At 37.9% G+C, this 12,151-nt stretch overlaps 1 protein-coding gene across 1 annotated transcript in view; it reads left to right on the top strand.

The window, feature by feature from the left end:
• Nucleotides 1–12,151, top strand: part of NAA25 (N-alpha-acetyltransferase 25, NatB auxiliary subunit) — a 78,903-nt gene that overhangs the window by 19,545 nt on the left and 47,207 nt on the right. The window contains exons 5-10 of the mRNA XM_030292219.2: nt 2,992–3,066; nt 4,309–4,416; nt 4,709–4,787; nt 8,604–8,715; nt 9,305–9,394; nt 10,601–10,770. Of these exons, the coding sequence (XP_030148079.1) occupies nt 2,992–3,066; nt 4,309–4,416; nt 4,709–4,787; nt 8,604–8,715; nt 9,305–9,394; nt 10,601–10,770 (634 nt within the window). The remainder of the gene's footprint in view (nt 1–2,991; nt 3,067–4,308; nt 4,417–4,708; nt 4,788–8,603; nt 8,716–9,304; nt 9,395–10,600; nt 10,771–12,151) is intronic.

Raw genomic sequence — 12,151 nt, forward strand, 5'->3', positions numbered from 1 at the left:
CCACTCAGGCGCCCCGCCCCCCCCCCCCCTTTAAAGTACATGTTAATTTTATGATACCACAATATGTTTTTGAAATACATATACACATACAAAAAAATAATAAAAGGCTAAGTTCATGCAACAACAATATTAAGGTAAATAATCTGCCACTTGAATGGATTTTGTTTTTTATAGTTTGACTTTACATGTGGCCAAAGATAGACATACTTCTGCATCTTGCTCTTTGGAGCCACTGCTTTGATGTGGCTTAACAGTTTTAGATCTTTAATATATTGTAGCTATAGCTTGTTTTTACATTATTCTAATATATTGGAAGAATGGAGCATTCTAGTGTTAAATGTTTTAAAATGAAATGTCTAATTTTACCTTTTTTGCTGCTTAAGGTAGTTATAATTTCTTAGTATACATGTAGGATTATATTGAAAATGGTATGTCAGTCTGGGATAATAAGTAGTTTACAAATTAAATGTCAAGTTTCATGAGGGTGAGAGTTTTTATTTTGTTCACTGCTGAATCCTCAGTGCCTAGAATAGCATCTGCACAATAAATTTTTTGTCAAAAAAAAACCAAATGATTAACCTGGTGGAGGTAGAAGGGAGGGAAGCTAAGGAATCAGAAAACTTAAGGACTTGTACTGACCCAAATGACATCCCTGGCAGGCAGTATTTAAAATCATCTTGGGGGGGCGCCTGGGTGGCGCAGTCGGTTGAGCGTCCGACTTCAGCCAGGTCACGATCTCGCGGTCCGTGAGTTCGAGCCCCGCGTCGGGCTCTGTGCTGACAGCCCGGAGCCTGGAGCCTGTTTCAGATTCTGTGTCTCCCTCTCTCTCTGCCCCTCCCCCGTTCATGCTCTCTCTCTCTCTCTCTCTCTGTCTCAAAAATAAATAAACGTTAAAAAAAAAATAAATAAAAAAATAAAATCATCTTGGGGGAGCCTGGGTGGTTCAGTTGATTAAGCATCTAACTCTGGATTTCAGCTCAGGTCACGATCTCTTGGTTCGTGAGTTCGAGCCCCGTATCGGGCTCTGTGCTGGTGGTATGGAGCCTTCTTGGGATTCTCTCTCTGCCCTTCTTGCTCACTCTCTCAAAATAAATAAACTTAAAAAAAAAATCATCTTGAATGAAGAGTTGCTAGATATTCATATGGTGATTGGACTTTCTTTTTCTGTAAATGACATTCCTATCCTTTTGTCTTTACTCTTTTTTCTCTTTTCTTTCACATTTCCATATTCTGAGTCACCAATTCATAGCCATGTTTTTTAAACTTGTCTATCGTCAAAAGTTTCCTGTATCAGCAGAATATAAGTGTCGGCAAGATAGTAGGTTATGGGCATGAAATTTTTTTCTTCTGTTTTGTGTTAAAAATTCATATTTTATATTCTACTTTTTATTTCTGCATGTCATTATAAAAATGTTTTCCTTCCCCAAATGATCAGGTAAAATAGATTTTCTAGCACTTTTCATTCAGTTCCTCCAGAGTTTGGTGTTAGTAGCTGAAACCTTAAGCTATCTTAGATTCTTCTAAACCTGTATGTCATATTGTTTCTACATCATCTTGACTCTTCCTCCACATTGTCTTTGAGGTCTCTTTTCTATTTGATGTACCTCATCCTGGTGTAGTTCCTCATTACCTCATCTCTTTCTATTTTCTTTCTTCATGGTCCAGTTAAAATATGTTCTTAGAAGAGTGTAGATGTGTACCTATTACTCTTTTACTCTGTAACAGCCTGATTTTTGAGTGCTTCACAATAAGGGTATCTCAGTTACTTTTCAGCCCCATTTCCCTACTAGTCCTCTTAATCCTTATTTTTAGCCAAATGTCCTATTTCTTCTTGTCAATATGTCTTTTTTTTCTTTAATATTTTTGTTCAGATTCATTTTACTCCTACTTAGAATTGATTCACTTACTTACCCACTCACCCCAAATGTTTGTATTTGTATATTTGTATCCTCACCTCCATCTTTGACTGTAGACATACTGTTTGACCTTCAAGGTTCATTTGGAAGAATGCTACTTTGAAGAAGGCTTTATCGATAAAGTTCCCTTCCCTACTTTCCCTTAAAGAAAGGAATAAACAACTTGCCTTTTTTTTTTGGAAATAAAAGATATGATGTTTTTGTTGTATAGGACATTTTTTTTTGCCAAGTGTATATTTTAGTCATTTAAATATTTGTCTTATCTCTGTCTCTAGCTTCTAAATGCATTTGGGACCAAGTCTCAATCTTTCTATCATTGGCAGGAATAGACATTTCCTTCCACTTAATAGAGTCTCCGTGTACTTTTTCAAGTGGGTTGAAGATAGGCAAAACATTAAAAAAACATAAAATAGTAACTGTAATAACTAGCTGACTGATTTATTGGCATTGATTACTAATTGGCTAATTATGGGAGGATTCTCAGTTATGCATGAGTAGATCTACTTTATTCCTTCTTGCCATGTCCCTGCTTTAAGTATTTCATATTATACATTTCACAATGAAAGAGTTCAGTTCTAGTTAATGGTATCTTGGGAGAACCTGATTATTTTCCTAACCTAAGAATTACTGTTTTTTGAATAATGTCAGAGAAAACTTTTCTAATTTTAAAATTTAAATATACTGTCTGGATTTTTAAATTTGTTTTACTATAACTGGTTAGTGCAGTGCCTTTAGTAAAGTTTATTGGTGTACATTCATAAGCCAAATTTTGTGTTTGTCAGTAGTCTACCGGAACCATATTGGATTGCTATATTTTCCAAAAATACTGGGCTTTAATTTGAAGAAATCTGGTTCAAAAGGTGAAATATTTCTGATGTTGTAAAATTTCACCTTTGTGATTACTTATATTGCTATCTACTAGAGAATATTCATCAAGTCACTAGGCATTTATAGTAACTGGGATATGTAGATGTGTTGCTATTCTCCTAGGAACTTCTTGCCACATATCTAGATCATTAATTGCCCTCTGTGTGACGTTTTCTAAATTAAGTATTTATGGCTCTCTGTCTTTCAGGCTGGCATGGCTCTATATAAGATTGTCCCCAAAAACCCTTACTACTTTTGGTCTGTGATGAGCTTAATTATGCAAGTGAGTATGGTATCCAGAATGGAATTGAGATTTGTTTTTATTTTTGTATATAGTTGTTGTCCTAATTTGTCTTCTGAACATCTTGGGTAATGTGTTATAGCATGTGTCAAATAGGGACTTTCCATATTCTCAGTTGACTTTTTGAGTTGGGGAGTTTCGGCATTTATTCCTCATGAGTTGGTATATTGGTTTATTTGTGTGGAGCACAGACTGTATTTCCCCTGAATCTTAGATCTATTACTGGGTTATTTGATCAAATATGAGACTCGAAATGTTTGATATTTTGACTTGAGGTTTGTCTTTAAAACAGTATTGTTTGTTAGTGTACAAGTTATTGAACTGGATGGCCTCGTTCTATCAATTCTGGTTTTTGAGTCTCAGTTTCCTCTTTTGCAGAAGGGAGATGCTCATCTCCCAGAGCTACTGTAAGGACTAAAAGGAGATAGGGTATAAGAGAAGATGGGGAGGAAGGAGTTAAAATGTAGCAGTTCAGAACAGAAAGGCTCTGGGTTCAGACAGGTCTGCATTCATATACTGGCTTCAGCATATGTCTTAGAGAGCCGTTGGGGAATCTCTTAGTTTATCTGTGAGATAAGCATAATAGCTACTTTGAGTACTGAGGTTTGAGCAGAATCTCAGGCAATGTTAAAATTGTTAATATGCATTGATTTTAATTGTCAATCTAAGATCATCTTCATTATCCAAGCTACTAAACTGTGTAAAATAGAAGGAATTGGAGTTTTCCCTTTAATATGTGAACATTTCAAAAAGACATCTGATAGGGGCACCTGGCCGGCTCAGTTGGTGGAGCATGCAATTCTTGTTGGGTGTAGAGATTACATAAATAAAATCTTTAAAAAAAAAAAAAAAAAAAAAAGACACTTGAAAGGCTTTTCCCTTCAAACAACTGATGATACCCCTTACATGTAATAAACAGTGTAGGCATACCTACTGCTTCTTAATATAGTTCTAGAAAAATGTATGAATAACCTATTTAAAAGTTAGGCCATATTGTGGAAACTCAGTATGTCAAAAATATATAGGATAATAAATCTTTATTAAAAGAAATCTCTTCTAAGGCAAACCACTCTGTAATGTATCTTCGTGGCAAGTTCAAATTAGGTCTGATATTGGACATAGTGGAGTGATAAATATGTGCTGGGGTCCCAGTAATGGTCTGCCTCGTAATATAAATAGTGCAAGCAGGAGAGAAATTAGAACATTTATTTTTTTCTCCTACAGTCTATATCGGCACAAGATGAAAACCTCTCAAAAACGATGTTTCTGCCCCTCGCTGAGAGAATGGTAGAAAAAATGGTGAAAGAGGACAAGATAGAAGCTGAAGCTGAAGTGAGTAGTGGAAGCCCTCCTTTTGTATTCCCAGGATTTGATATTGCTACTATGTGATGCTACAGTATTGTAAACTGCTGTCTTATTCCAGTTAGAGAGCTGGGCCTCACTCTTGCCTCTTGTGTAAAAGGAAGCTTTGGAAGCACCTAGCTTAGGTATCCGAACATTGTTACTGCTAATGTCATCTCATTTGAAGATAGTGTTCTTTTCTGTTAGGTAACTTTTGAAAGCATGCAAATGATTATATTGAGAAGTTTCAATGGCTGCATTTCTTGTTTGTTTTTTCTGTAAGGTTGAACTTTATTATATGATCCTGGAACGTTTGGGAAAGTACCAGGAAGCCTTAGATGTTATCAGAGGAAAATTAGGAGGTAATTTTTAAAGTTTTCTTTTTTTTCTTATTTAAACATGCAAAATACTTAATTGTGGAAAAATTTCTCCTTATACAGAAAAGTAAAGATATCAAGACATTAAAAAAAAAATCACGTGTGGTCATTTTATGTTCATATAGATTTTTCTGTATGTTGTACATTTGCTTTTTAAAAATATTTTTGAATTCGAAATAATTTAGGAATTAAGAAAATTGAAGATGTCAAAAAGAGTATGACCTCTAACCCTTTGCCCTCAAAGTTCTTTGCCAGTCATTTGTTCTGTATGTCCTTCTTTTTTTTTAATTAAAAAAATTTTTTAAATGTTTGGGGTGCCTGGGTGGCTCGGTCACTTAAGCCTCCGACTTCGGCTCAGGTCATGACCTCACAGTTCGTGGGTTCGAGCCCCGTGTCGGTCTCTGTGCTGATAGCTCGGAGCCTGGAGCCTGCTTTGGATTCTGTGTCTCCCTCTGTCTCTCTCTGCCCCTCCCCCACTCATGCTCGCTCACTCTCTCTGTCTCAAAAATAAATAAAAACATTAAAAATTTTAATTAAATTTTAAATTTTAATTGAAATATTAAATTTTAATTTTTTTAATGTTTTTATTTATTTTTGAGACAGAGACAGAGCATGAGTGGGGGAGGGGCAGAGAGAGAGAGGGAGACACAGAATCTGAAGCAGGCTCCAGGCTCCGAGCTGTCAGCACAGAGCCTGACGCGGAGCTCGAACCCACGAACTGTGAGGTCATGACCTGAGCTGAGGTCGGAGGCTTAAGTGACTGAGCCACCCAGGTGCCCCCTGTATATCTTTCTAAAGATGTACTTTCCCCTCCCCCCGACTCGCCCCAGTTTGTTCAAGTCACAAACGAGAACATACTGTACCTAAGCTAATAGAGTACTCTTACTGAGCTGGCACAATGTTTTTATTCAAAAACTTTTTTCTTTTCTTTTCTTTCCTTTTCTTTTTTAATATTTATTTATTTTGGGAGTGAGAGCATGAGTGGGGAAGGGGCAGAGAGAGAGGGAGAGAGAGAATCCCAAGCAGGCTGCACACTGTCAGCACAGAGCCCGGAGTCCAGAGTCTGACGTAGGGCTCAATTTCATGAACTGCGCCATCATGAACTGAGCTGAAATTGAGAGTCAGATGCTTAACTAACCAGGCCACCCAGGCACCCCTCTTTAATATTTTTAAATGTTAATACCTGTAGTCAGGATTTGTAACCGGGGTGCAAATTTTTTTTCTTTGTTTACCTGCCTGTCCTATCAAGGATTTGATTTTGTGACTTCTCTGTGTACTGTTATACCTATTTTAAAAAAACCTTTTTTTTAATGTTTATTTATTTTCAAGAGAGAGAGGGAAAGAGAGAGAGAGATAGAGACAGAGTGTGAGCAGGGGTGGGGCAGAGAGAGAGGGAGACACAGAATCCGAAGCAGGCTCCAGGCTCTGAGCTGTCAGCACAGAGCCCAGTGCAGGGCTCGAACTCACTAATGGTGAGATCATGACCTGAGCCGAAGTCGGAGGCTTAAGGAACTGAGCCACCCAATGCCCCACTGTACCATTTTTTTTTTTTTTAACTTAAGTGTGTCTTAGAGCTATACCTCACTACCTCACTCCCTTTAGTGACTGTCCAGTGTTCCATACTATAAATGTAGACAATTTACATAACCAGCCTTTGATGACTATTTGCAAAGAACACCTTGTTACAAACCAAATTACCCTACAAGAGGCTATGGTGTGCATTCCCACCTGCTGTATTTACTTTCATCATGTGGGAGGGTATGTTTCTTTGTATACTTAATAACCTGTATTTTTAAGCTGTTACTTCAAACGTTTTTTTTTTTTTTAAAGAAAGCTCTACGCCCAACATGCGGCTCGAACTCACGACCCTGATATCAAGAGTTGCATGCTCTACAGACTGAGCCAGCCATGCGCCCCTATTTCAGACTTGTTAATGTTTTTCATTGTGATAGATAAAACATATCATTTTTATTTAATTCTGAGGAAGGATAATTACTTTTTAATTTGTTTAAAAGCCATTGATATTTTCTTTGAACTGCTTTTCCTTATCGTTTTCCTATTTCTAAAAATGTTGTTAATCTTAATGATTTGCAAGAGCCCTTTGTGCGTTAAAGAAGTTAGCTTTCTTCCATTATTGTGAAAATACTTCTTCCCTTTTTGTTGGGAAACTGATTTGTATGAACCCCATAGATTGATCTAACCATTCCTCTTTTTGGGATGTTTGTGAAAGAGATTTAGGTTCCCAAACATTTAAATTCCTGGAAGTGCAGTGTTTTGACAAACCTGGTTTTTAGTTGTGCCTTTACAGTGATTGGGAGAAGCTAATTGTAAATGAGTAGCCTCAGGTCTCTTATTAGGAATAGTCATTAAAAAACCTTATTTTATACAGGTGTGTATATCCTTTACTAGCCTGTGTGGCCATAAAACTGTAACACTAACTGATAGTTAACTACCTGAATTATATAAAATGGAAGTTTTGTTGGTTTAAAAATTTTTTAATTTTTTTAATTTTTTTTAATGTGTATTTTTGAGAGAGAGAGAGAATGGGGGAGGGGCAGTGAGAGAGGGAGACACAGAATCCGAAGCAGGCTCAAGGCTCTGAGTCGTCAGCACAGAGCCCGACACAGGGCTCGAACTCACGAACCGTGAGATCATGACCTGAGCCAAAGTTGGACGCTTAACCAACTGAACCACCCAGATGCCCTACCAAAAAAATTTTTTTTCAATGAGAGAGTGGGAGAGGGGCAGAGAGAGAGAGGGTGGGGGGGAGGGACAAAGCATCTGAAGTGGGGTCTGGGCTGTCAGCAGGGCTTGAACTCACGAACCATGAGATAATGGCCTAAGCTGAAGTCGGGTGCTTATAACCGACTGAGCCATTCAGGTGCCCCTGTTGTTGTCTTAATGTTACTTATTCTCTAACTTCAGCCTCCTTGCAGATGGGTGTAAGTCAGCCTTTCTGGTTTTACCCAGCTGGATTATAATCATATGGTTGTTTTTTTTTGTTTGTTTGTTTGTTTTTTTTTTAAATTTTTTTTTCAACGTTTATTTATTTTTTGGGACAGAAAGAGACAGAGCATGAACGGGGGAGGGGCAGAGAGAGAGGGAGACACAGAATCGGAAACAGGCTCCAGGCTCTGAGCCATCAGCCCAGAGCCCGACGCGGGGCTCGAACTCACGGACCGCGAGATCGTGACCTGGCTGAAGTCGGACGCTTAACCGACTGCGCCACCCAGGCGCCCCAATCATATGGTTGTTAAAATGAAGATTCCCTGTAGGAAACTCATAATGTAATTATTGGTATATGTAATCTGCTGAGCTGCTCTAAAAGGTCAAGGCAAATTTAATTTGGTCAGAAATAATAGTTGTAGTTTTTCTGTTCCTAGCTCTATTTATTTTTGTATTTCTAATATCTTACCTTGCACATTCCATTCCAGTTCAAGCTCATTCGATGTTTGGGAACTATATGTATAGATGGGAAGCCTGTCTGTGGATCAGATATACTAGTCCCTAGATGCTTTTTCTGTTTTACAAGTTTATCCCATATATGAGGTCCTCACTTCAATACATTCGTGATCCTTGTATTTTATAGAAAAAGTGATAATAAAATGTTTAGTATCAGAAATGTACTTTTTTTCAGCAAAATAATCTTTAATAAGATAATAGTTTATATCTAACAGTGGTCCCATTTTCTCATAGAATGAATAAGAAAATGCAACATTTTTCTTCTTGTGTTTGGACTTTATTCTGATTTCTGAGCAGAAATGAACCCAGCTTACCAATTTTTATAACTTTTAATTGTAGAGAAGTTGACAAGTGAGATTCAGAGTCGGGAAAATAAATGCATGGCTATGTACAAGAAGCTGAGCAGGTGGCCAGAGTGTAATGCCCTTTCCAGGCGCCTCTTACTGAAAAAGTGAGTAGAGGCTTCTCTTTGGACTATGAGACTGTAGCAGGGCTCTCAGTTTGCACTACTGCTTTTCTTTCTTTCTTTCTTTTTTTTTTTTGGTTGTCTTTTATGTTGTCTGGGCATAAAGTGAAATCTTGTAGTAGTGTGTTTTAGGTATTTTTAAAAGTTTTTGATGAGCCTTCATCTTTCAGTAAAGAGGTATAATCGTACTTACACCACCAGGGTGCTGAGTATTAGGTCTTGAGAATGAATGCTGAAAATCATTAATTTGTTAAATTCAGTATTGGTCTAAAAGACACACCTTCCCCTCCCCACCACCCCATCCCACGGCCCTGTTTTGGGGAAGTGCTAATGTGGGTGTTTTAGGAGCATTTGTTTTCTGGATCTGGTCATTTCATTGAAGGAAATAACAGTTCCTTAAAAGTTTTTTACTTGGAAAAATGCCTCTGGGGTTGCCCTTTTAGGGAAACTTGGAAGGGTGGGCTTCTCCTTGTAAAGACTAAAATATAGAAAGTAAGTTGAGTATTATGGTTCTTAGGGCAGACTTGTCACAACTTGGGTTTAATCCTGTGTGCACCATTCAATCTGATTTTAGCTCAGATGACTGGCAGTTCTATCTGACTTATTTCGATTCTGTGTTTCGACTGATTGAAGAGGCCTGGACTCCTCCTGCTGAAGGTGAACAGTAAGTTGATTCCTGAATTCCAGTGGCACTTTTTAGCACATTGTAGCAAAAGGATTTCATTGGAAGCCTAATCGAATTCTCTTTTTCAGTCTCAATAGTGTATCCCTTTCAAAATAAGAGTTTTCATTTTTTTTATTGTAAAATAAATATGTTCATTGTAAAAATGTTAAACTAGTGCAGAAATATATGGTGTAGAAAGTGTTAGTTCCTGATTATCCTACCATCCCAGAAATAACATTTTTTTTTACCTTTTTCCACTTTTATTGAGTTATAATTGATCCAGAGAGCGATCTCTCTCTCTCTTTCTTTCTCTCTCTCTCTCTTCCTTTTTTTTTTTTTTGAAGTGAGCTCTCTGTTCAGTGTGGGGCTTGAACTCATGACCCCGACCCCAAGATCAAGAGTCGCATGCTCTGCTAATTGAGCCAGCCAGGTGCCCCCAGAGATAACTCTTGATGGCAGTTTAGGGTTTTTTCTTCTAGATTTATTTCTGTCCATATACTAACATAATTATTCCCCTTATTTAACATAAAAATGCAATCATATTAGTGGTTTGCAACTTGGTATTTTCTCCCTTAAAATATATCTTGGGCATTTTTCCATTTTTGGTACATAGAGATCTGTTTCATTCTTTTTTAGTGACTTAAGAGAACTCCCGTTTTAGAGATGTACTGTAGTTCATTTAACGTGTCTCCTGTGGATGGACTGATGGACACTTGGATTGTTGCTGATTTCCTTTTTTTTTTTTTTTTTGATATTACAGATAATACCATAATAAACATGAATGGAATCTTTTTGAAAAGTGAATACATAAGCAGGATTTAAGATGCTGATGAGCTTGTGCTTACTTTGTAATATTAACTAAATCATCTAAATTTTCTTAGCCTTCATTCAAGCAGTAAAGTAAAATTTACTTAGACTTTTTATTAGGTGATATTTGATATGTATAAAGTGATCCCTTCTCTTTTTAAGAAAGAGGTATAGGTAGTTAGTCACTGTGTAGTAATCAGATGACAAAATTGGGAGTAATCATATCCTATGTTACCTGTCAGAATGTGCGCCTAGTTCTCTTTTGCCCCCATGTTATTTTATAATTATCAGAATGCTTTTTATTTTTTAATTTGTTTTTTGAAATCAATTTGGCTTCACTTTAAGTTTTGGGACAGACAGTAGAGGCACAAAATACCTTTTTCATGTGTTTATACCTAGCTCTTTAGAAGGAGAAGTCCATTATTCTGCAGAAGAAGCTGTGAAATTTATAGAAGATCGGATAACAGAAGAATCTAAAAGTTCCCGCCATCTCCGAGGACCACATCTTGCTAAACTGGAACTGATTAGACGTTTAAGACGTCAAGGTTTTAATGATGAGTACAAACTAGGTAAGAAACCCTAATATTATTTGGGAACCCTGGAGACGATGCAGGGATGCCTTCCATACCCAAGTGCAGTATTCATTATGTGAGGTCTACAATGATGCCGTCATGTTTGGGAAGCAGACATCTTCATAACATGAAAATATTTACTAACAAATGGATTACTGATAAAATTAGCCCTCGATCACATCTTCAACTTGACTTAACATTAGCATCTCTCCCTATTCCACCAGAGTCTTTTTCAGGCATTCTTTTTGACCTGACATTAATGTCAAAATCAGTTTCAAGGGGCACCTGGGTGGCGCAGTCGGTTAAGCGTCCGACTTCAGCCAGGTCACGATCTCGCGGTCCATGAGTTCGAGCCCCGCGTCGGGCTCTGGGCTGATGGCTCAGAGCCTGGAGCCTGTTTCCGATTCTGTGTCTCCCTCTCTCTCTGTCCCTCCCCCGTTCATGCTCTGTCTCTCTCTGTCCCAAAAATAAATAAACGTTGAAAAAAAAATTTAAAAAAAAAAAAAAATCAGTTTCAAAGTAAAATAACCACTTTTGTAAAAGTTTCAAGATTTCATGAAGAGGATGGAAATTTTCTTGAAAATGTGCTCCAAGCGCTCAGAAAACCATTGACAAAACAACATCTGGTGGAGTTAGAGCAATTAACAGTTAAAGAGAAAATTTACAAGGACAATGACAAGATAGGAGAAAAAACATGATTTGGATAGTAAAGCATGAAGAAATGCCTTCAGGAAATTTGATGAAGTGCTTAGATGTTTATTTGAAAATGCCTTTTTTTAAAATGATTATTTATTTATTTTGAGAGAGAGCGCATTTGTGTGAGCATGAGGAGGGGCAAAGAGAGACAGGGAGAGAGAATCCCAAGCAGGCTCCGTGCTGTCACCGCAGAGCACATTGTGGGGCTCCATCTCATGAAACGTGAGATTGTGACCCAAGCCGAACCTGAGTTAGACACTTAACCAACTGAGTCACCTAGGCACCTGAAAATTTTCTTTTTTTTTTTTTTTTATTGAGAGAATGCACAAGTGGGGAAGGGACGGAGAGAGGGGGACAGAGGATCTGAAGCTGACAGCAGAGAGCTTGATGCAGGCCTCCAACTGATAAACTGTGAGGTCGTGACCTGCACCGAAGTTGGATGCTTAACCAACTGAGCCACCCAGGCACCCTTAAAATGGTTTTTTTTTTTTTAAGTGCTTATTTATTTTTGAGAGAGAGAGAGAGGGAACGCGTGTGCACGTGAGAGGGGGTGGGGCAGAGAGAGGGGGACACAGAATCCAAAGAAGGCTCCAGACTGTTAGCTGTCAGCACAGAACCCGATGTGGGGCTTGAACCCACGAACTGCGAGATCATGACCTGAACCAAAGTTGGACGCTTAACT

Source organism: Lynx canadensis, chromosome D3, assembly GCF_007474595.2.
Source record: "Lynx canadensis isolate LIC74 chromosome D3, mLynCan4.pri.v2, whole genome shotgun sequence".
Lineage (NCBI taxonomy): Eukaryota > Metazoa > Chordata > Mammalia > Carnivora > Felidae > Lynx > Lynx canadensis.